The sequence below is a fragment of the Talpa occidentalis genome, unplaced genomic scaffold, assembly GCF_014898055.3.
Source record: "Talpa occidentalis isolate TD23 unplaced genomic scaffold, MPIMG_talOcc4v2.1 talOcc4.9, whole genome shotgun sequence".
Lineage (NCBI taxonomy): Eukaryota > Metazoa > Chordata > Mammalia > Eulipotyphla > Talpidae > Talpa > Talpa occidentalis.
The window spans coordinates 2,429,434-2,452,041 of NW_023605305.1; the positions used below are offsets into that span (position 1 = coordinate 2,429,434).

The following is a 22,608-nucleotide window of genomic DNA, read 5'->3' on the forward strand; positions in this document are numbered from 1 at the left end:
CCAGTGGACACTGAGAAGGATTTCTTTTCATTTCAAACAACGGAATATTGTAAAAGTCGCTGTCGTGTCAAATATCTCCTTATTCAGATGGTAAGCCTCTGAAATCCCCGGCACAGCCCAGTCCTGCCGCCCTGGCAGTGCCCGCTGTTCTGTAGTAAAGTTTAAAAACATCAATTGAGCCGGGTCTCCCGATGTGCTGGCGTTAGAACGTGCACTGACGAGCTTTCACACCCCGAGTCCTTGTCACACCCCAAGTCCTTGTCAGGGGCCTGTGGGGTCAGGCTGTGTGGACCCAAACCCTGGTTCCGACCTCCATCTTCCTCTCCCCTTCTAGATCACCCTGAAAGCTGCCTGCCACAGGCCGGGGGCCTGAGTCCCCACCCTCTGGAGGAGCCCCCCACCCCCGACTCCCGTTCGCAATAGTCAAGTGATTTAGCTCAACCGAGCCAGGCACCGGGACGCCAGGGCTTAGGGCCACCATTGGCTGACTTCTGATTTCTGGACCTGCCATCCAAGATGCGGGGAGAGCTGTCAGGCTCCAGGGCGGCCGCAACAAGTAGCCCTTTGCTGCTGTTTCCAGCTGAGGAAACAGGCGCTGAGCAGTTACGTTCCCATGGAGGAAGAACTAGGTCCAAAACCAGCAGCTGCCCCCACCACCGCGCAGGAGGCAGAGACCTGGGAGGAAGGTGCTCCCCTGGGGCGAGCCCCCCGCATCAGTGGCACCGTGGACATGGCCAGGCAACGCTCACCCGGGCTGCCGGGCTGCCCTGACTTGCCAAGCTGCCGACTGTAGTGGGATGGACAGACGTGGAGGCAACAGTTTTAAACCTGAGGGCAGGGGTGGGGGCAGGGGGGCAGGCCCCGGGTTCGGCTGAGGCAGGGCTGACTCTGCCATGAATCACAGACCCCACACGGACAGTCCCTCGCGTGGCCGAACTAGTCCTCCGCAGTCCAGGCCGGACCACTGGCAGCTGAGGATCACAGCCTCGAGGTAATTGTGTGTTCTCTTGTCAGATGGAGAAAAAAAGACCAAAACCTGGGTTTTAAAGAACTGCAACGACACCTGAAGGATGACGCTGGGCCCTGGAGGGGGTTGCTAGGCAACAGCAGAGGAGGCCAAGCAGGTTCCAGCTTTGAAAGTGCCCAGAGCTGCAGACAGGGCAGGGTGGGGCAGGGCCAGCCGCTCTCACCAGGCCCAGCACTCGGGACATGCTCGGCCCTTCCCTCCGCTGCTTGTCACCGGGACCAGCCTGGGCAGCTCAGGCCGGAGCCAGAGGCTGGTGCCCCAGGCGGTGGGCCCCGCCAGGTGTGCCAGGGATAAGGAGTGGGGGGTGAGGCTTCAGCCAGCCAGGGTCTCACCGTCCTCACTGCCAGGGCCCCTCGCGGAGTGGGGACGGGCAGAGCGAGGCCCAGCGTGTCGTCCAAGGGCACTCGGGGCCCATCGCTGGAGGAAGGTTGCTCAGGGCAGGTCCGCGGTTGCCAGGGGCCAAACCCCCATCTCAGACACCACCCGCCAGAGGACGGGAGGGCTCCCAGCACCCCAGTGGCCTGAGGGTCCCCAGGGAACAGTACCAGAGCCCCTGCCCTGACTGCAGCTGAGCCCCGGGGAGTCCTCCGTGGAGGAGCCCATGAGGAAAGGGCCCTCTGGAGGGAAAACACCCCTTACCCTCTTTGTTGGGATTTGGGTGGGTGTTTCGCTAACGCCGGGCTACCCTAGCCAAGAAGGCCGAGGATGGGAGCCGGGAAGAAGGGGGTTCGCCCTGCACCTCAGCCCAGTCCACCCCACCGCCAGCGCACACCTGCACTCACCTGGGTTCAGGACGGGCTGGACGATGTCCCCGTTCCGCCACTTGGTCTCCATGCGCTCCAGCTTCTGGGCCTCGTAGCGCTTGCGGCCCTCCTCCTCCTGCTCCTGCCGGGAGTACTGCGGGGGCACGGGGTCAGGCACTGCCCTCCTTGCCCCAGCCCGGCTCGGCCTCCCCGGCTCTGCAGGGTCATCGGGAACTACTGATCCTTTTTCTGATAATGTATGTTTAATGTGTCTAACAAAACCCAGAGGAGATGACATTTCACGGGGTCCACCAGAGGGACCCCAGGGCGGATGTTTGCCTCACAGCCTCCTGGAGTTATTTTTATGGCCGTGCGGGGTTACATAAAAAAGGTGGTTCCTCCTCCCACAGGCTCGGCAAACACTTCACGTGACCACCTGTTCTGCTCGGGCCTCACACTGGAGTTCAGTCCTCACGAGGAAGCAGCAACCACCCAGCCCGAGACACGCATCCGCACCTCGCACCTGCCGGCTCCTTCTTGCCCTCACCCCTGGGCAGAGAACTGCAGCATCAGGGAGCCTTGAAAGGCCCCACCAGGGGCTTCCCTGGTGGCTCAAGGGGTTAAGCCTCAGCACTATGAAGCTGTCCGCAGCCTCTGCAGCATGAGTTCGATCCCTGACCAGGGAGCTACCCACATGGCACAGCAGACCTTTTCTGTCTCCCTGCTGCTCCCCTCAGCGGTGTATTTCAGTCAGTCTGCCTGTTCTGTTCCCCGCTCTGTCTCTGGTGAATCCCTCACCCCCCCACCATACCTCTGGTCCACACCCTAGCTCTTGTATGCATAAATCTGGTCCACACCCTAGCTCTTGTATGCTCTTGTATGAATAAATTTTTTTTAAAAAAAGGCCCCACCAGCCTCATGCCACAGGCTCCCTAGGCCCCGACACCCTCGCTCCGCTGACCGGGGCAGTGGGCCAGCCATGTGTTGGCGAGGGGCACCCAGGGGCTTTGACCCAAGAAGTCAAAAATAAAAGTGAATGTGAAACTTGCTTCTTAGTCCTCCGGCCTGCAGAGAGGCTGGGCTCCCTAAGGTAACAGCAATGGCCCACTCACTGCCCTCCATGCCCACCGGCCTCTGTGCCTGGTCAGGGGATCCCCTTAGATCCCTGAGAGGTTGCAGGTGCTGGGGTGCCCTGCCCTGCAGCTCTGCTCCCAGGGCTCACCCCGGGCCAGGCTCCCTCTTCCAGCAGCAGCAACGTCCACCTCTCACTTGCAGCCGAGCCAGTGGAAAAGCCAGGGGGTCAGGGCCCGGGTGTTCTCTCCGCCCCCCGCTGACCCCGACTCGAGCAAGCCCCGCTCAGACTTGCTGCGCAGCCAGGCTGGAAGGCCTTGCTCTCCCTGAGCGCGCGGCTCCGAAATGGCACGGTGCGCGCAGCTCTCGGGCTCCGGGTCAGAGCCCACGCTGCAGCGGCAGGAGCCGCGGGGCCCCTTCGCTTGCCCTCCACAAACAAACCTCTTCCTTGCCCCGCCACCGGCGCACGGCCAGCAGGAGCGCGTGCGCTGGGCCTCTCGAGTAAAATTGATGGCTGAGCTTAAGAGCCCTCAAGAAGCGCCTTTTGAAGACATTTTGTGAAAAGAGCCAAACTCCCCAGACTATAAATGCTCGTGTGTCCCGCACCCTCGTCAGACTCGTGGCCAGACGGGACGGATGGAGGCTCCCGTCCAGACACAAGCCACCAGGACAGGAGAACCCAACCTCCTTGCAATCACTTCCCTGCTGGCTTCCCTCTGGGGATAAAAATCACTAGAACCTTCTAATGACAACAGGCTGGCACCTAACAATCACCCCCCAGGGCTCATCAAACCCAGCTGCCGGGCAGGAGCCCAGCAGCCCAGCCCGGACGACACAGCCTGTGCAACCACGCAACTCGAGCACAGGTTCAGACCCTGGGAACACCAGTGTCCACTCGCTGGTGTCGCCTGGCCGGGCGGGAACTGCCCTCAAGCATCGCAGGGCCACCAAGGTGCCTGTTCTGTGGGGTGCCTGGGTGTGAGGGGGCGAGGCGTGTCTGCCATGCGTGTGTGATACATGTGGGGTGCGCACATGTGCACTGGAGGTCGTGCGAGACACAAGCATAGAGGGGTCTGTGCAGGCTGTGGGCCAGAGACGGCTCTCTGTGAGGGGGCAGAAGGCTGGCAGGATGTGGGCAGCCACTCAGGCTCCCACAGCGCAGGAGGGGGAGGCCTAGGGGCGCGGGACGCCTCCCCAGGAGGCGAGGGCCTCTCTTTCCAGGCAAGCAGAGGCTTGAGGGGGCCTGCGGGCGGGGGAGGGGAGGCGGCACAGATGAGCATGAGGCGCTGCAGCTGGGAGCCCACGGCCTCTCCATCTGGCGCTGCTGCTCCCGCTTCAACGCCCCTCCACCAGGCAGGGTGGTATTTCCGTCTTATCAGACCAGCTCCACAAAGGGAAGGGGTGGCTGAGGACTCCTCCAGGACGTGGGCGGGTCCCTCCCGCTCTGGCTGGGCCTGGGAGCCGGAAGGCACAAGGGCTCTGGCGTTTAGTCCAGAATCTCCCTCTAGCACCAAGCTCTGGGCTGTGGGGCTGAAGCAGAGCCGGCCTTGCTAGGTGCCTCTGAAATTTTGTAGCCTCTGAAAATCCAGTCACGTAACGACTGTGATCAAGAATGTACCCGCGAGGAGGCTCAGGGCACAGGCAGGTGGGCAGGCCCCGTGTCACTGCGAGAACAGACTTGGCCTGAGACTCAGCCGGCACATAGAGCTGCTTGAAGCTGGTGTTTGGGGGGCAGGGGGAGGCAGATGAGGGCTGCGTGGGTTACAGGGGCTCCACTGGAATCGGAGCGTGTGTGACCTTATTTGGAAGAGGGTGTGTGCAGGTGCAGTGAGTGAAGACGAGGCACCTGCTTTCCCAGGTTAAGGTTGAAGGACCGACCCGCCCCGCCTACCCAGACGAGGGAGGGGGCTTTTCAGGTCTAGGGGGGAGGGACCCAGCAGGAGGCCAGCCTGGGGCAGCCACCTCGTAGCACGGGTGGAGCGCCCCCTGCAGGCTGACACCAGGAGGGCCAGGAAGCACGTCCCCAGGGCCCCTGGGGTCCAGGGCCACCCAGGTGGTCAGCAGAGGGGCAGAGAGGGTGCAGCTGGCCAGGGACATGGATGGCAGGAGGGACCCTGGGGTCTGTTCCGGTTATACTGTTTGTGACAACCGTGCTCTGTCCAAGGGCACGGAGCAGCTCCCGCAGAGCTGTGAGGGCCACGGGCTCTGCACCCCGGGGCTACTGGTGGTGCGCGAGTAGAGGTGTGGCCCCGGCCCAGCCCTGAGAGGAGAGGGTCTCCTTACCACCACCGGCGGCACCTCCAGGACCTTGTCCACATTCTTCAGCGAGAGAGGCACGTACCACAGGGTGGCCTTGTTGGTCAGCTTTTTGGTACCTTCAGAGACGAAAACCAAGTTGGGGCGGCCGGGAGGGATCTGGGGGGCAGGGCACAGTCTGGGCTCAGAGCTTTCAGACAGGGGCCCCTGGGGAGCTTCCAGGCCCACCAAGCTGCCCCTCTGTGGAGGCTGCTGGAAGGACTCCAGGGCACCCCTTTTAAGCGGGGGGTGGGGGTGGCCAGGCTGTTGCTTTCCAGCACTTTCTAACACCTGAGGACTCACACCCAGAGGGTGTCAACTGACTCCAGGCAGAGATGCCAATGCCTTCCACAGGTGTTTGGACAAAAGGAGAATTTGGTCATTCACCTGTATCAGAGCCTCTGAGGAGCTGCCCAGTGCGGGCAGACCCCTCACTCTGCCGCCTCCCAGAGAAGAGGGGAACAAAGTTGGGGGTGGGGGCTGAGCCTCCCTGCAGACCCCAGGTGATGCGGGACTTCAAGGTGGAGAAGGCACTGCTGCTCCCCGCGCTGGCTGCTTGGACCAGCAGTGCCCTCTTGGGCATCCACCTGTCTAAGTGCTGCCAAAGCTCCAGCCTGCAGGTGGGCCCACAGGCCAGTGGCACATGGATGCAGGCTGGGACCATATGAAGGCAACCCCAGGGAGGCCCAGGAAGAGCCCAGAGCAGGCTATGCAGGCAGCCCTCAGGGCCCAGAGGCTGCACAGGGCTCCTGCCTTCAAGGTGGAGGCCTCACAACCAGGCACTTGGATTTGCTGCTGGCCGACTCAGAGTGCCAGCCTTGAAGCTTCCAAGTGCTTCCGAGGTGGGCTGCAGGCTGCCGCTCTGGGCTTAGTGTCAGAGAACAGAACCTCCCTGGGCTCTGGGCCTGGCTGCAGGGCAGGAGGCCTGTCTGGGCTGAGAGCAGAGGCCAAAAGAGCCTGGCCATCTCTTGGTCCGCATCCCGCACCGTACAGGGGAGCCCAGAGGGGCCATCAAAGCCATTCTGAGCATAGAGCCAAGCTCCTATACTGCGCCTGGGAGTTTCTGGGAAGTCTCCTCAAGGACACCTTTAAAAAGCAGCTTCTGGGGCCTCCCCGGTGGTGCAGCGGTTGAGCGCTGGGTTGCGAAGCTGCCCGTAGCCTCTGCAGCGCCAGTTCGATCCCCGGGCACTGGGCGAGGGACCCACATGGCGCACAGACCTCTCCTGCCGCCCGCTGCTCCCCTCAGCAGCGTTTTTCATCAGTCTGCCTGTTCTGTTCCCCGCTCTGGCTCTGGTGAATCCTCTCACCCTCCCGCGCCTCTGACTGTACCCAGTGATTATATAAATAAATAAATAAATAAATAAATCTTTAAAAATAAAAATAAAAAGTAGCTTCTTCAGGGCCTCCCTGGTGGTGCAGGCTGTCGAGCGCAGCGCTGTGAAGCTGTCCGCAGCCTCTGCAGCGTGGGTTCGATCCCAACCGTGGAGCAACCCACATGGCGCAGCAGACCTCTCCTGTCTCCCTGATGCTCCCCTCAAGAGTGTATTTCAGTGGATCTGCCTGTTCTGTCCCCTGCTCCGTCTCTGGCGAATCCTCTCGCCCTCCTGCACATCTGGTCTGTACCCCAGTTCTTGTATGCATGAATAAATAAAAAAAAAATGTAGCTTCTTCAAGAGGATAATTCCACATACAGGGAGAGTCAGGTTGGGGGAAACAGAGGGAATGGGGGAGGGGGGCAGCAGTACCCTCTCCAATCCCTCTGACCTTCCTTCCCAGACCAGCACCAGGGGTCAGTTAAGAAGAGGGGTCGCCACGCGGCCAGGCCATACCCCTCAGGACAATGGCTTCCTGGGCTGGGCAACCACAGGCATACCGCGTGGAAATGTTTTCACAGCTCTTTAACTGAGAGTGAATTTGACAACCTGGTTTTGGGAATAAAGATTTCCGGTTCAGGGCCTCCCTGATGGCGCAAGGGGTTAAGACGCAATCTATGAAGCTGTCCACAGCCTCTGCAGCACGAGTTCCATCCCTGGCCAGCCAGGGAGCTACCCACATGGCGCAGCAGACCTCTCCTGCCTCGCCCGCTGCTCCCCTCAGCAGCGTATTTCAGTCAGTCTGCCTGTTCTGCTCCCCGCTCTGTCTTTGGTGATCCTCTCACCCCCACATCTCTGGCCTGTACCCCAGCTCTTTTATGCATAATAAATAAATCTTTAAAAAAAAAAAAGATTTCCGGTTTGCCTCGGCCCGAGCAGCCTGACAAGCTGGTTGCCAAGGCAACAAGCAGCCCTTCTCGGGCCCCAAATGGGCCCCGTGGAGAAAACCAGGCAAAACATGCTAATTGTACTTTCTCCATCACTTAATAAAACCATCAAAAGACAGCTGTGGCGTTAAAAACCTCAATTTTAAAATCCTAAGGCTCCCCGCTATTTTCTAGAGCAATTCTCAGCAATCACGGCCCAGTTAGCTTAATATTTTGACAGCTGCCAGAGGAGCGGCGCCTGGAAGACAAAGGTTTGCTGCTTGTCTGCCTGGTGGGTGCGCTCAGAGGGGGATGCACCCAACGGGGGACCCTGCCTCTGGGGTGCAGGAACACAGACGTCACACAGCCCGTTGGGGTCGGGACCCCATGTGTTGTCTGGCTCTGTCCCCCCTGGGCTGGGCACTGGAGGTGCCGCAGAAGACAAGGCGGCCACAGCCCCGCCGCAGGGGCTGCACGCGCGCGTGGACACATGGCAGAAAAGGACACATCAAGACCTCGGGTCTCAGGGTAGACCCGGGGGACAATGGGAAGCTTAGTGCCCAGCGTGGGGTGACAGGCCCTGCAGGCAAGAGTAAGAAAGGGGCACCAGCCCCACAGTGGGCCCTGGGCAAGATGACCGCAGCCCTCAGGTTCCAAGTCTCCTGTCCCCACCTGGGGAAGGGGGGAACACTGAGGTCGGGGCCTGCCCTCCGCCTCCTGCATCTGTGCACTGGGCAGCGGTGACTGCCGGCCCTCCGCGCGCCGGCCCTTATGCGCACAGCCCAGGGCGTGGCGCTCGCCTCCCTCGGAGAACGTCCTCCACCTCCCATGTGGCTCCAGACTCAGCCCTGCCTGGGGGTGTCCACCGCTGCCCAAGAGCGGGCAAGGTCAGAGGACGTGGTTCCAGACCAAATCCCATCAGCTTCCCACCTCGCGGCAGGTGCCAAGTCCCCCTGATGGCCTCGGTTCATCCATCCACTCATTCATTCATTCATTCACTTGCAATTCTCAAGAGCCCAGGGGAGCTGCCATCTGTCCCTGGCAGCTCTTTGACCAGGCGGGGCTCCCAGCCTCGGCACCACACGCCAGGGCGGGCCAGCTCCGTGGGGGCCTACCCAGCACCTGGGTGTGCAGAGCATCCCCAGTCAGCGCCCATCCCCAGTCAGCACCCACCAAGCCAGCCACCCCACCCCGACTGTGAAGCCAGCACGGGATGCAACTGAGGCCCCGGGTGCCCACGTGGCACAGTGCAGGGAGCGACACCAAGGGCCCGCGCCTCGCGCAGCCCCACTGCAAAGCGCCAGGCCCTCTGTTCAGGGTATCCCGCTCAGGCTGCAGCTTCTGCCACGCCAGAAAGGGGGCTTGAAGGAAGGTCTCTCCTCCCCATCTTTGCAGGCACTGACTCCCCAACACACGACCCTCAGATGAGAAGACACGGCCACTGGGGCCGCTGGGACCAGTGAGCAAGACGTGCGAGGCAGAGGGCACAGTGCACCCCCACACAGCCGGGAGGAAGGGGCCCAAACCCCGGGGTGGAGGGAGCCACGACGGGGCCCTGCCCTGGGCCTCTTCCCAGCCTGCAGAGGTCACCAGAAGCTTCCAGATGGGTAGCTGTGCTTCTGGTTCAGGGGGTGGGGGAGCCCCTACAGAGCCCTGGCCCCCCGCGAGTACCTCTGTGGAGGAAGGGGCAGCAGGAGTCCTCCCTTCAGCACCGGGCGGACTCCCCTGCGCGGCCTGGGATGGGCACAAGGCACCGGCCTCCTCGGCACAGCCTGGTTATAAAAAGCAGCAGTGGCCGCCAGCCACACTCCCTGCAGCGCCCAGTGGGAGGATGAAAGGGGTTTCCATGGTTACCACTTGGGGAAGGGAATATTCAGATCAACCAGAGTCAAAGGTTTGCCCACTGGCTTGGCCGGAGCCTGGTCCCAGCCAGGAGGCCCAGGAGAAGGCCTGGGGGCCGGGCGGGCAGCCCCACCTGGCTGGGAAGGACGGGGCGGGAGCCACAGCAGAGGGCCCCAGCCCGCCCCAGGGTCAGCAGGCGCTTACCTGTGAGGATGTTCTCCGACATCACGTTGACCTGGACCTCCACGGAGTGCTTGGAGGTGTAGGTGATCTCGGCACTGACGTGCGCCACCTCGCCGATGCACATGGGCGACAGGAAGTCGGTGCGCTCCACCCGGGCCAGGGCGGCCACGCAGCGCTCCTGCAGAGACCGGGCGCGGGCAGCGGTGGATTTGTCAGTCGGCCTGTTCCGCTCCCCACTCTGTCTCTGGTGAATCCTCTCACCCCCCACCCCTCTGGCCCGTACCCCAGTTCTTGTGTGCATAAATAAATAAATCTTAAAAAAAAACCCTTCATTTAAATAATAAAAAAAAAAAGGTGAAAAGAGACTTAAGGGCTCATTGTGGAAACCATGGGAAATGCAGAAAAGTAGCCAGAAGGGAACCCCCCCCCAAGGTGGTTTCTGCGTTGAAATCATCTAGGTGGCCCCGGAGCAGGACCCCCAGAGTAGCCCCCCCGGCCCCCCCCGCGCCCCCGCCAGAGCAAGGCCCCCAGGGCAGGACCCTGACTGCCTGTTTCCTGGCTTGGTGGGTTTAGTCTCAGGTGTGCAAAGGCCAAATACACGTGCTCGCCGGCCGTTTTCACGCAACGGGAGGGGAAATCACCTGCCGGGGTGACGCGCTTTTTACCATCACCGTTCTCTTTTATTTACATTTTATTTCTCCTCCCAATACACAAGCCATCTGATGCCTCAGGGTTCAAAGGAACAAAGGGGCGTGGGCACCAAGCCAGACTCTGCTCAGACCCGGGCCGCCCAGCCTGGGGGGGGGGTCCCCTCGGAATCTGGGGTCCTGAGCTTTTTCAAGATTCCATTTTGTGAGACTCCCTTGCAACATCACTTCTAAAGGCTGCACAGAATGGGGGATCCGCCTGCTGCTACAGATGTGGGCCCACCCCAGCATCTATAAGCACTCCTGTGATGGGCACTCTTCCACCGGCCAGGGGCCCCTTCCCAGGCTGGAGGGACAGATGCTCCGACCTCTGTCCCCACAGACCTCCTCGCTCGGGACCGGCCAGGACAACAGCCTCAGGGCACAGCCCGGGATGGCCCATCCTCTGCGCTAGTGCGGGGTTCCAGGGCTGGGGCTGCGGGTCTCCACCGCCAAATGGGGCCCTTTACAGGACCAGCCATTTTTCCTAGGATGCTGGTCAGCGGGGCTGCGGCTCTCCCTGGCAGCTGGTGGGAGGGGCCGGGGCAGGGGGACAGGATGCACCTCTGAGAGGTCACTCTGGGACCCACTGTCCTGGTGAGGCCTCCCTGCACCCCTGGTGCAAGGGTCGCCGGGCTCGCGAGCTTGGGGGGCGGCTCAGCTGGCGCCCTGGGGTAGCTGTGCCCCCCCCCCCCCCCCCCCCCCCCCGCCTGCGCGCAGCCCCCGGGGAGCCAGACGCGTGCGGACTCACCCTGCACGCAGGAAGCCCACGGCCCAGCCCCGCGCCACAGAACCCGCCCCTCTGGAAGGACATGAGAGGGACCACCCTTCCCGGGGGAACCCCAGGCACCCCAGGCGGAGGTTCTGTGACAGTCTCTGCCCCAGAGGCGAGTCTCAGCAAAGCAAGAGACGAGGGTTAGGCGCTTCAGGGACAAGCACGGCCGTGCTCTCCCGCCATGAGCTCGCCGAGACCCGTGCCCCCGCACACGCACGCATGCACACCCACCGTCCATGCACACCCCCCTCCACACACCCCGAAAGCTAGACACAGGCCCGCCCCAGCTGGATGCGCGCGGCTGCAGCGCCACCCCCTGGCAGGGAGCGGGAAGGCGCGAGGGAGCGGAGCCGGCCCCGGGCCGCCCCCCGCAGAGCCCGCGAGCCCCGAACAGACTCTCACCCGGCAGCCCTGAGAGTCCTGGAACCAGGAATGGATGGAGATGCCCACACACGGCACACGAACACTTGCGTGGTTTTTCTGCACGTTAAAAGGGCAGGTCTACTAGGAAAAGGAGGCGGCAAAGCGGCCCCTGAAGCCACGGCAGCCGGTCTGGGCCGGGGGCTGCTCCCTCTTTAACGGAGATCCGCTGGCTTCTCGCCTGTCTGCACTGCTGAGCTATGGATGGGCCTGAGCATCCCACACAAAGGGAAGGACCTTGAGGCACCGATGGAGCCGGGCACTGCGCTGGGTGCCGGGCAGCGGGGCATCTAGGTGTCGGGCGCGAGCAGCACAATGTAGGGGGGGGGCAGCTTTAGGTGAGGGGCAGGAGGGCCTGTGCGCTGAGAGCTGCATGGCGAGGCTGGGGTGAGGGAGGGAGTCAGGGCTACCCTGAGGGAATCGGACGCTGCAGCAGCTGCGGATGACGAGCAGCCCAGGCGACACAAATGCAGGCTCCCCATTCCGGGGATCTACACCCCTACCCCTGAAGTCTGACCCTAACCAGAACCAGGTCCTCGTCCTTCCCAGGGCTCTGCTGAGCTAAAAGGCCACTGGGCTCCCACAGTCCCTGCCCTCAAGAACTCATACCAAGGTGGGGGAGCCCCCAAAGACAGACAAGCAGAGCGCAGTGCCATGGAGGGCAAAAGTCGGGCACAAGGGAGCTGGTCACCAGGGGAGGGGGATTGGAGTGTGTATGCACAGGCTGGAGGGATGGGGGAGCCGCTGGATATCTGGAGGAAGGCAGCTCCTTCCCCGAGGGGCGAGCAGCGTGGCGGCACATCCAGGGGCCCTCGAGGGCTGATCAAAGCTGGACGTAGAGCAACCTGGCATTCAGGTGGTGCTAGACAGGAGACCCCACCGGCCTCGGGCCACACTGTGGTACTGAGAGCACAGACTGGCTAGACCACAAGGAGGGCGGCTGGGGGGGCCCCGGCCACACCCCTCCCGGGTCAGCATCCAGCCAGCTGGAGCTGTCTGGGCTCACAACACCCATCCAGAGCCTGCAAGTTCCAGCTCACTCTCCTGGGACCGCAGCCCGAGGCACCTCTGAGCCAGCACAGCCAAGCCACCGCCCTCGCCACTGTGGGCACCCAGGGGACAGGCTTGCGAAGCATCGGTCAGGGGCAGGGTTTACTCCCAGACCAACCACCTGCACCTGCCCCCCAGTGGGGCCTCAGACAAGTATGCAACCGTCTCTGTGCCTCAGTTTCCCCTGTGTGCGATGGGATCATAAAATAACCCCTACCTCTTGGGGGAGTCATGAGGATCACATGAGTCAAAGAATTTGAGATCTGCAGAGAGCTTCTAAGGGGGCGTCACACATGGCATCATCACCCCAGTGGCCTCCCCCGTCTCCTCCCCCACCCAGCCCTGGGCCATCCCCTCAGACGTCCAGCCTCACCTCCAGACCCACTTCACCAGGGGGGCCTCTCTCCAGGGACCCCAGCCCAGCCCTCAGGCTCAGGCCAGTCCACCCAGCACCACCAGAGGGCGCTCTCTGACCGGGGCTGGGTTACCCCAGCCTTCAGGGAACAAATCCAAACTCCTAGAGAGGCTGAGAGCCCCTGCTTTCTTCACAAGGTGCGCCCAGCCCAACAGCCTCCCTTGCTCCTCTGAGCCAAGCCCCCACAATGCCCCCGGGCTGGGCTCACCCTAAGCAGCCCCCACGTTGTCTCAGGAGGAAAGGGCACCGCTGGTGGCTGGCCCACTGCAACCGAGGCCGGGGCTTTCTGGGGGGCATGCCTGTGCTGGCGCAGGCGGCCGGACAGACCCTCCCTCCCCAGCACCTGGCCCGTCTCTCGTCTCTCGGTGGCAGGCAAGGAGCCCGCCCTCGGCCACCTGGGGGGTGCATGCAGGCAGCAGAGGGGCCCACCCCTCCTCACAGAGCCCACACCAAGCACTCCTCCACCCTGGGTTGCCCCTCAGGCCGGGAGGGCCCCCGACACTCACCCCGTTCTGACTGTTACAGTGCCGGGTGCTGATGATGGCACCCGCCTCCTCGATCATCTTCAGGATGGTGCCCCCATGGACGTTGCCGGCCACGTTGGCATCGTCGGGCCGCATGATCCTAGGTGGGGAGAGAAGCAGCAGGGTGAATCCCGGAGACAGTGTCACTCATGGGACAGCGGGAGAGAAGGGCTCCCTCCAAAGGGCTCGGGGCCCCAGAGTCAAAGAAAGACTTTCTGGATCAGTGGGGAGGGCAGGGCGCTTATATAACAGACCAGAGAAGGGGCTGCAGGATCCTGTTTCCACGGGAGAGAGGAGGGCTGAGAGGGGGAGCTGCAGGCACCCAGCCCGCCCCCAAGAGGCTCCCCCCACGTCCCTGTGCTGAGAAGGGGTGACTGCAGGGCCGCTCAGCAAAGGCCACACACATGGCAGCAAGGCAGCAGAATAGCTGTTGGGGCTCCGCACCCACCACTGACCAGCAGAGCGAGCTGACCCCAGTGAGGACAGACAAGCAGCCCCCAAGCGCTGGTGGTGAGCAGCCTGGCCATTCCAAGAACTGGAAACATGTCCCCCACTCTCCAGGGGGCCAGCTTCCAGACCTCCGTCCTGGTGAACACCTACTCCCAGGCCCCAGCGTGCTGAGGTCCTCAAGGCACCCCAGGGGCCTGTTTCCTGCAATAGACAATGGGCAGCTCTCCAAGGTCAAGGAGAACTAAAATGCCATGCTGTTTCCAAGAGGATACTCCCCATGGGCAGCCCCCCCAGAGCTGGGCACCTCCCTAGCCAACCATCTGGCTGATGAAATCTGCCTTCACTGGCCTCAGGCCCTGAGATAGGTGCCAGGCACCCACCGAGGCTCTGCCCCCTTCACCCGGACCACGGAGCCACACCATGTTCCTGTCGGCATCTCCCAACAGCCGGTCAGACCCAGAGATCAGTCCTGCCCCGGCCCTCCCAGCCGGAGACCTGGGCATGCAGCCCATGTACACAAGCCCTCTACCCTGGGTCCACTCAACGGCATCCCAACCCCCCGCGTTTGCTGGAGAAGGAAGATGACGCGCCTCGAATAAGGCACAGCTGCCTTCCCTCAACACTCCCCAGTCCCCAGCCATCTCGTCATCCCTCTTCCCAAAGTGTCTGGTCAACCTGGGGTGGGGGGAGCTCGCGAAAGTGTCAATTTCTCTGCAAGCAGGCACCAGCATTCCAGGGCGACTAACAGCAGCAGTCTGTACCGGTTTGCACATCCCCAACCATCACACCTTTATCCCAGGGGAGATTCAACCACAGTACCAGGGCCCACTGGGCCCCTCCCCCACTCTCAGCTCTCACCGCAGCATCACTGGCTCAGGGACAACAGTCACGGCACCCTGGGCAGAGGCCAGAACCCCAGAACCCCGGGGAGGAGTCCCCTTGGCTTCGCAAATGAGCATTTTTGTGGCACAGCAGTTGAGTGCTGGGCTGCAAAGCTGCCCGCAGCCTCTGCAGCGCCAGTTCGATCCCCGGCCGCCAGGCGAGGGTCCCACGTGGTGCTCAGACCTCTCCTGCCACACCTGCTGCTCCCCTCAGCAGTGTATTTCATCAGTCTGCCTGTTCTGTTCCGTACTCTGGCTCTGGTGAATTCTCTCACCCTCCCGCGCTTCTGACTATACCCAGTGCTTGTATAAACAAATAAATAAATCTTTAAATAAAAAAAATAAAACCAACTATCTGTGAATCAACTAGAAACAGATTCAAATGCATTCGAGCAAAAACCATCCAACTCCTAGGAGAAAACTTAGGCGATCAGCTCCTTGACACCAGGCTTGGCGATGAGTTTTTGGATTTGACATGAGAGGCAAAAGCAACAGAAGCAAATATAAACAGAACTACAGTTCTGCAAAGGAAACCATCAGCAAAACAAAAGGGGATGGTTCTCCCAACCTAGGGATGGGAGAAACTATTTGCCAGTCATAGATCTCGTGAGGGGCTAATATCCGAAATCTTGAAGAACTTACATAACTCAACAGCAGAAGAAGAAAAAGGGCAGAGAAAACACATTTTTTCCAAAGACGTGCAGATGGTCAGCAGGTGCGTGGAAAGAGGCTCAGCGTCACTGACCATCATAGGAATGCAAATCAAAACCAGAATGAGGTCACCTCATGCCTGTCAGGGCGGCCACTTCCAGAAAAGACGAGAAGCAACAAGCGCTGGCGAGGCCATGGTGGAAAGGGAAGCCTGGTGCACGTTGGTGGGGACGTGAGCCGGAGGTGCCATTCTGGGAAACAGTATGACTGTTCAAAAAATTAAAAATTGAGCTACTAGCTTGGCGCGGGCCATGCTACCCATGCTGTCTGACAAGGTCCGGGCATGGGGGAAATTTCTGAAAAGTCAGAAAACTCCATAGCTGTCTCCTGCTGCTTCCTTTCATCTGTTTGTGCCAGTTATTGAAACCATGGAAATTTTCTATAAGCTTTAGAATAACACAATGACTGTTGGCATCAATGCCAGTTTCGGGAATGCACACCTCAGGAGTTGGAGAAATGTCCCTTCCAGCATGACTGATCACGAAATGGTTTCCAGTAATTCTCCACGTCCTCCAATTTGTAATGCGGTTACCACGAGTAGCACTGAGTTCTCTAACAGACCACACTTGACCGAACGGACGGAACTGAGCCTGGCAAAAGTCCCCACTAGAGAAGGCCCTGAAGCACCCCGGGAGGCGAAATGGTCTGGGAGAAATAACATACATGTTTGTTCCCACGGGCCCGGGACACTTTGGTTCCATATAGAAAATAGGAAGCCGCCCTCGATTTGACAGTGCCTGCTCAGCTTTGTTTTAGTTACCGAGCTTGACTGCATAAATCGTGGTGTAGCACCTGCTTCTATTCTCTGAATAATGCACATCACCTAAAAAATATGTAACCGAGTTAATGTAACCAAGTGACCAGGTTAATCATAGACTAGGAAAAACAGAAAAAGGATGGTGCACTGTTAATGATCACTGATAATATCTGAAACAATGTAAAAGTAAAATCAATCATGATCGCATGATGTAATGATCTAACAACAATTTCTGATATTATAAATAAAGCTGAGGCGATCAGTGGGAGAGGTCTGCACCCCGATCAAGTGTCGGTGTCTCCTCACTACCTCCTCATCCCTCCACTTCGCCTGCGCATCTCATCTCATCCTTAGAGAAACCCAGCCCCGGTCGGAGCTAGGACCCCGGCACTAGCTGAGTCCACAATTCCACTTCTGGGTATTTGTCCAAAGGAAACAAAAACACTAATTTGAAAAGACATCTCCACCCCCATGTCCATTACAGCATTCTTTACAGCAGGGAAGACTTGAAAGCAACCTAAGTATCCATCAAAAGGTGAATGGGCGGGGCCTCCCCGGGGGTGCAGGGGTTAAGTCTCAGCACTATGAAGCTATGGGCAGCCACTGCAGCACGAGTTCAATCCGGCCAGGGAGTGCCCACAGGGCGCAGCAGACCTCTCCTGTCTCCCCGCTGCTCCCCTCAGCAGTGGATTTCAATAGATCTGCCTATTCGTCTCCCCACTCTGTCTCTGGGGAATCCTCTCACCCCCCACACCTTTGGCCTGCACCCCCAGTTCTTCTATGCATAAATAAATAAATCTTAAAAAAAAAGATGACTGGATAAAGAGGATGATGTGAAAACCATGTATAAACAGCTACACTGGAATATTATGCAGGCACAAAAAGGTCCTCAGGCAGCACTTGCAACTGCAACCACGTGGCTAGCCCTTGAGAGAATTATGCTGCGGGAATGAAGTCAGAGAGAGAAAGACAAATACTGTATGATTCCATTTTTATGAGGAATCTATACACAGGAATCATAGATGCGGAAAGCAGATTTGGAAGGTGTCAGGGGAGGGGCCAAGGAGTAGGTGAAATGTATGGTGGTGAACAAAAAGTACAAACCTGCAGTTATAAAATACGTGAGTGAGGGGGATGTAAAGCAGAGCGTGGTGGCCACAGCTCATGCTAGCATATTGTATACTTCAAACTTAAAAAAATCTTTAAAAGTCTCATCACAAGAAAAATAATTGTAACTATGTGAGGTGACAGATTTTTTTTTTTTTTAAAGATTTATTTATTTTTATACAAGAGCTGGGGTGTAGGCCTGAGGTGGGAGTTGAGAGGATTCACCAGAGACAGAGCGGGGAGCAGAACAGGCAGAAGGACTGAAGGCACTGCTGAGGGGAGCAGCAGGCGCGACAGGAGAGGTCTGCGCGCCATGTGGGAATCTCCCTGGCCGGCCGGGGATCAAACCCACGCTGTAGAGGCTGCGGACAGTTTCAGAGCGCTGCGCTCAACCCGCTGGGCCACCAGGGAGGCCCGAGGTGACAGATATTAACTGGACGTATTGGGATCATTTCCCAATGCATATACAAATCAAATCATGCTGCACACCTAAAACTCATACAATAAAACTAAATGTCAATTACATCTTGATTACACTGTTAAGTAAAATCATTTAATTTTTTTAAAGTATTTGAGTTTTTAAAATTCAAGCTTAGGGCTTCCCTGGTGGGGCAAGAGGTTAGACACAACCTATGAAGCTATCCGCAGCCACTGCAGCGCGAGTTCAATCCCCGGCCAGGGAGCTACCCACATGGCACAGCAGACCTCTCCTGTCTCCCCGCTGCTCCCCTCAGCAGCGTGTTTCAGTCAGTCTGCCTGTTCTGCTCCCCACTCTCTCTGGCGAATCCTCTCACCCCCTGAACCTCCAGCCTGTACCCCAGTTCTTGCATGCATAAATAAATAAATCTTTAAAAAAAAAAAAAAAAAGAGGAGCAAATGGTCCATCTCAGCAGTTGGCCGGTCCTCTTGGGCACAGCTGCTGTTCAAGGGCCCAGCTGGGACAGAGGCAGGACTGGGGAAGTGGAGGCCCTGGGTTCCAGGCTTTCTTAGGCGCCCCTAGACCTGCCCCTGGGTGAGCCTCTCCACCCAGCAGAGCTATGCAGGCCAGGGGCCCACAGGGTGTGCTGGGAGGGCAGGACGGGAGCAGCCAGGAGGGGTGGGGCAGGAGGAAGTGCGGCTTCCGGAGGGCCAGAGGCAGCCACCGATAAGGGATGGGATGAGGAAGCAGGAAGCCCTTGGAGATAAGAGAGCAGGCACCAAACAGCACTGAGCTGGAGGCAGAGCCAGAGCCTGAGGCAACCCTCAGCAAGTTTGTGGAAATGCAGGAAGCCAAGACCCCAGCCCACTAACCCCCAAGCGCCCCCCTTCAGGACCTCACCTTGAATTATTTCCTCGCCCTCATCCATCACCAGCTGCACTCAGTGTCTGTCCTCCTGCCCCACACCCCCTTCTTCCTTCATACTCCCCAGTTGCCCGCACACCCAGCCCAGGTCCCCAGGTCAGGCCCTTCCTCCTCAAGGCCCCGCCCCAGGGTAAGGGGGGGGGCGAGCACTCGGCCCCATTCCAGCTTCAGGCCCCCACCCCATCTCCACTGAAGGTGCTTCCCTGCCTCTTTACTACCTAAAAGGAAGAAAAGCAAGCCCGAAGGGCAAGCATCACCGTGACCACAGGGTGGCCGGGAATGGCCCCTCAAGGCTGACCTGGCCCAGTGGGAATTTGAGTCCAGGCTGTCAAGGCTTCTGCATTCCCACGGAGGAGGAGGGGGGAGTCTGGAGGGCCAGAGTTTAATGTGGAATCTCTGGATGTCTGAACAGGTAGCAGACCAGGCGGGCAGGCAGGTGGAGCCCTGGCCTGGGGGCGGGGCAGTTTGCAATCCATTCTCTCTCCCCAGATGGGTCCGACCCCCAAGCCCACTACACTCCTCCCTGCTCCAGAACCTTCAGGGAATGGTGGAAGGTCCTGGGGGTCCTTCTGACACCCCCAATCACCCAGCAGTGCTGCCGTCCCTTGCCAGGCCACACCCGGGGTCTCTGCCCTGGCCTCCACGGCCCTGACTCGAAGCAGGTCGCCCTCCCAACACAGCCCCTCATCCCAGACCACAGGCTGGGCAGGCCAGAGCCAGGCCCGGTGGAGGTGGCGAGAGTGCCCCACCCTGTCCTGTGGGGCCGGCACCCGACAAGGGCCCTGAAGAGGCCTAGCAAACACAGTCACACCCTCTTTCCCAGAAGGGCAGCCCCCGCTGGGAATGCCAGGAAAACCCCCAGAGGAAGTGGCACCTGGGCAGAGGCCAGACGGGGCAGGGCCAAGCCAGGCGACAGACAGGACTTGCAACTCAGGGCAAGTCCCCAGGACCAGAGCCTGGGAGCCCCGGGACAGAAAGCAACCCACTCAGGGGGCAGCGGAGGCAGGGACAAGCGGGCAAGGCCAGGGCCAGGCGCCCGTCTCACCCTGACCTCTCGCCCACGCAGCAGGTCCCACAGAGGTTTCTAGATGCGACTCAAGTGCATTCAAAGTCATTCGGTGCAGAGCTGTGGGTGATGCTAAATGTCACCAACAAAGGACCATTAGACCAGTCAGGCCCAGAGCGGGAAGGTTTGCTGAGATGCGGAGGAGGGGAAAGCCAAGCACAGAACTCGGGGACCAGGGGGGGCCGCCCTGCAGAGCCAGCGGAGACCAACCCGGCAGGGAGGCACAGGAAAGTGGAAGCTTCTGCAAGTGGAAGGGAACCTGGAGGAAAAGTGAGCGCTCTCCCTGCCTCCCTGAAAGGGAACTGCTAAGCAACTGAAATCCTTTCCTGCTAAGAGTCCCAGGTCTGGTGCAGTAAATAATGCAAAGTAAATGTAAACAAGTTTAGCCTCTCTAAAGCCTATCTAGATGAGATTACCTAAACGAGGTTACTTTTTTAAAAAATATATATATATTTATTTATTTATACAAGCACTGGGTACAGTCAGGGAGGGTGAGAGAATTCACTAGAGCCAGAGGGAAGAGCAGAACAGGCAGATTGACGAAGGACACTGCTGAGGGGAGCAGCGGGTGGCAGGAGAGGTCTGCGCGCCATGTGGGACCCTCGCAGGTGGCCGGGGATCGAACCGGTGCTGCAGAGGCTGCGGGCAGCTTCGCAGCCCAGCGCTCAACCGCTGCGCCACCGGGGAGGCCCACGAGGTTACATTTTAAGAAGGCCAGACAGCAGCCTGGCTGATTGATCTCCCAGGGAATCCTTGAATACCTGTCTTCTGTCACAAAGTTTTGTGCCTGCTGACCGATGTTATCAATGTAAGAGGGTTATGTATGTATAAAAGAAACCCTTTGTCCCTAGACTGGTGCTCAGACCTTACAGGGCTCTCCAGGCCTGAGACCTCATGCATGAGTAATAAAGCTTCTCCTGACCTCACCATTCCTGAAGTACTGCTTGTTCTTCCTGCCTGGGTAAAAGGCTAGAATTATTTCGGCAACACCTCCACTCTAAACCAGGTCACCTGTTCAAATAAATCGCTGGTCTTATTATTTCCTCAAAGCACAAGCCACACACACAGCCTCAGCCAGGCCTTCCTTGATCTGGGCCTCAGGGTCCCCAGCCCTGGCCTGGCCAGCGCTCAGCCCCAGGCTGGCCCTGCAGCATCAGCTCCCGGGGACGCAGCTCTCTGCCGCTCTTCTAGGTTGCGCTGTGTCCCTGCAAAGAGATGCACAAGCCTAACCCAGACAGGGACTGCACCCTATTTGGAAAGCAAGTCTTTGCAGAGGTCCTGGAGTTAAGATGCGGTCACAGGGATGCAAGAAGAGGGACATCAGGACGCACACAGAAGGTCCCAGGGCAAAGGAGCAGGTCTAAGTTGAGCAACACAGGGAGTGCCTGCAGCCATCAAAAATTGAGAAGGCAGGAAGGTCCCGCTGGAAAGCGCCTGAGGGTGCTCGGGCCTGCCCACGCCTACATTTTAGCCTTGGCCTCCAGACTATGAGCGTATACATCACGTTGTTCAAGCCAGCTGGTCTGTGGTCCTGCGGCGCTCCAGGCTGAGCCCTCCGGCCCCTGCCGAGGAGGACCTTGCTCCACCCGCAGAGGGTGGCAGTGCTTGGCGCAGGTCAACCCCCAAGGCCCTGGCTTGGCTTCTGCTCCCCAGCCCATGCTCGGCCTCGGGGGCAGCTCCACAGGGGCCTGACCCCTGCCCACCGCTCTAGCAGAGCCCCAGTTCAGGGCCAGCATCTCCGATCCAAACACAAAAATGTCAGTGCTAAAATTAAACTCCCCCCGAGTTCCATGGTAACGGGAGGGGCAGGAGCCGGTTTCCTGTCTCCAGGAGTGAAAGCTAAAGTAACTGGGACTGCCCAGACGGCCGAATCCGTGACAGACGGTCCTCTCGGGGTCTCCAGCTGCCGCAAACACAGGCAGGGCCGCTGGGTCAGCTGCTGGGGCACCTCACAGAATGTGCTGGAAGTTCCCTGGGCCTGCTGCTCCTGAACTAGGCCCAGACCAGAGAGCCAACCACAGGGTCACAGGTGGGACAGGGGCCATGGACAGACCACCCTCGGGCCCGGGACAAGCTGCCAACGGGCCCGGGATGCGGCCATATAGGAGCCGCGGCTGGGAGGAGAGCGGGATGGGGGTGGGGCGTGCGCCCCTGCAGTCAGGGAAGGAGCAGGCGCCAACCACGTGGGGGCCCACGTTGAAGGAACACTGTGGAGGGACTGGTACCTACGGAGCTGCCTCAACCCAGGAGACTCCAAGGCCGGGGCCAGTGCACAGGACCCCCTCCCAAGGGGAACTCGGCCCGTGGCACTGCTTACCCTCGCCAGGCGCTACAAAGGTTCCCCCCAAGTTCCTTCAATGCCGAGACTCCACCGCATCCTCCAGAGGAGGGGGACGTCTTGGCTGGGCTGGAACCAGGTCCAGGGCCCTCGGTGGGGGGGGGAGGAGCTGACTGCCCGCCCCCAGGCCACAGCCTCTTGCCCTCCAGCACCGACTAGCCTCCAGGGCCCGAGCGCTCGGCAGGAAGCTCAGCAGCAAGGGTCCGACCGCAGAACCAGCTGGCGTGACAAAGCGAAAAACGAAAGCGCAAGGAGAGGCTGCCCAGAGGAAAGCGGCTGCCATCTTGGGGCCCCCGCACAGAGCGGGAATCACAAGCCCAGCGGCCCGACCCTTCCTCACATCCACGACCTGACCCTGCCTGGAACCCCGGGGCCACCCGGAAGCTGGACTTCCTGTGCCGGCTTCAGCTCACCACCGGGCCGCAACAGGGCGGGTGGGGCCGGCCACGTCCCCTCTGACACCTGACCCTTCAAAGTGCGCCCTCAGACCACCTCCCGCAGTGGTCCCACAGGTGGCCACGGCCAGCGGTACCTGCTCAGCTGGGAAGTCAGGCCGGCCCGGGCATCCCTGGCCCCGGGAGAGGTGCGGGGGGCAGCTGCAGCCCGCGCGGCCGAGTCACCCATCCTCCCTACCGTCAGGCCCACGCCAGGTCTTCAGGGAGCGCCCCGCTTCCTGGGCTGCCCCG

General features: G+C 60.0%; 1 protein-coding gene across 1 annotated transcript in view; it reads right to left on the bottom strand.

Moving 5' to 3' along the window:
- ACOT7 (acyl-CoA thioesterase 7) overlaps positions 1–22,608 on the bottom strand; it is a 67,211-nt gene that overhangs the window by 27,113 nt on the left and 17,490 nt on the right. Inside the window, 4 exon segments of the mRNA XM_037499313.1 lie at positions 1,810–1,924; positions 5,125–5,216; positions 9,422–9,578; positions 13,253–13,370. Coding sequence (XP_037355210.1) covers positions 1,810–1,924; positions 5,125–5,216; positions 9,422–9,578; positions 13,253–13,370 — 482 coding nt within the window.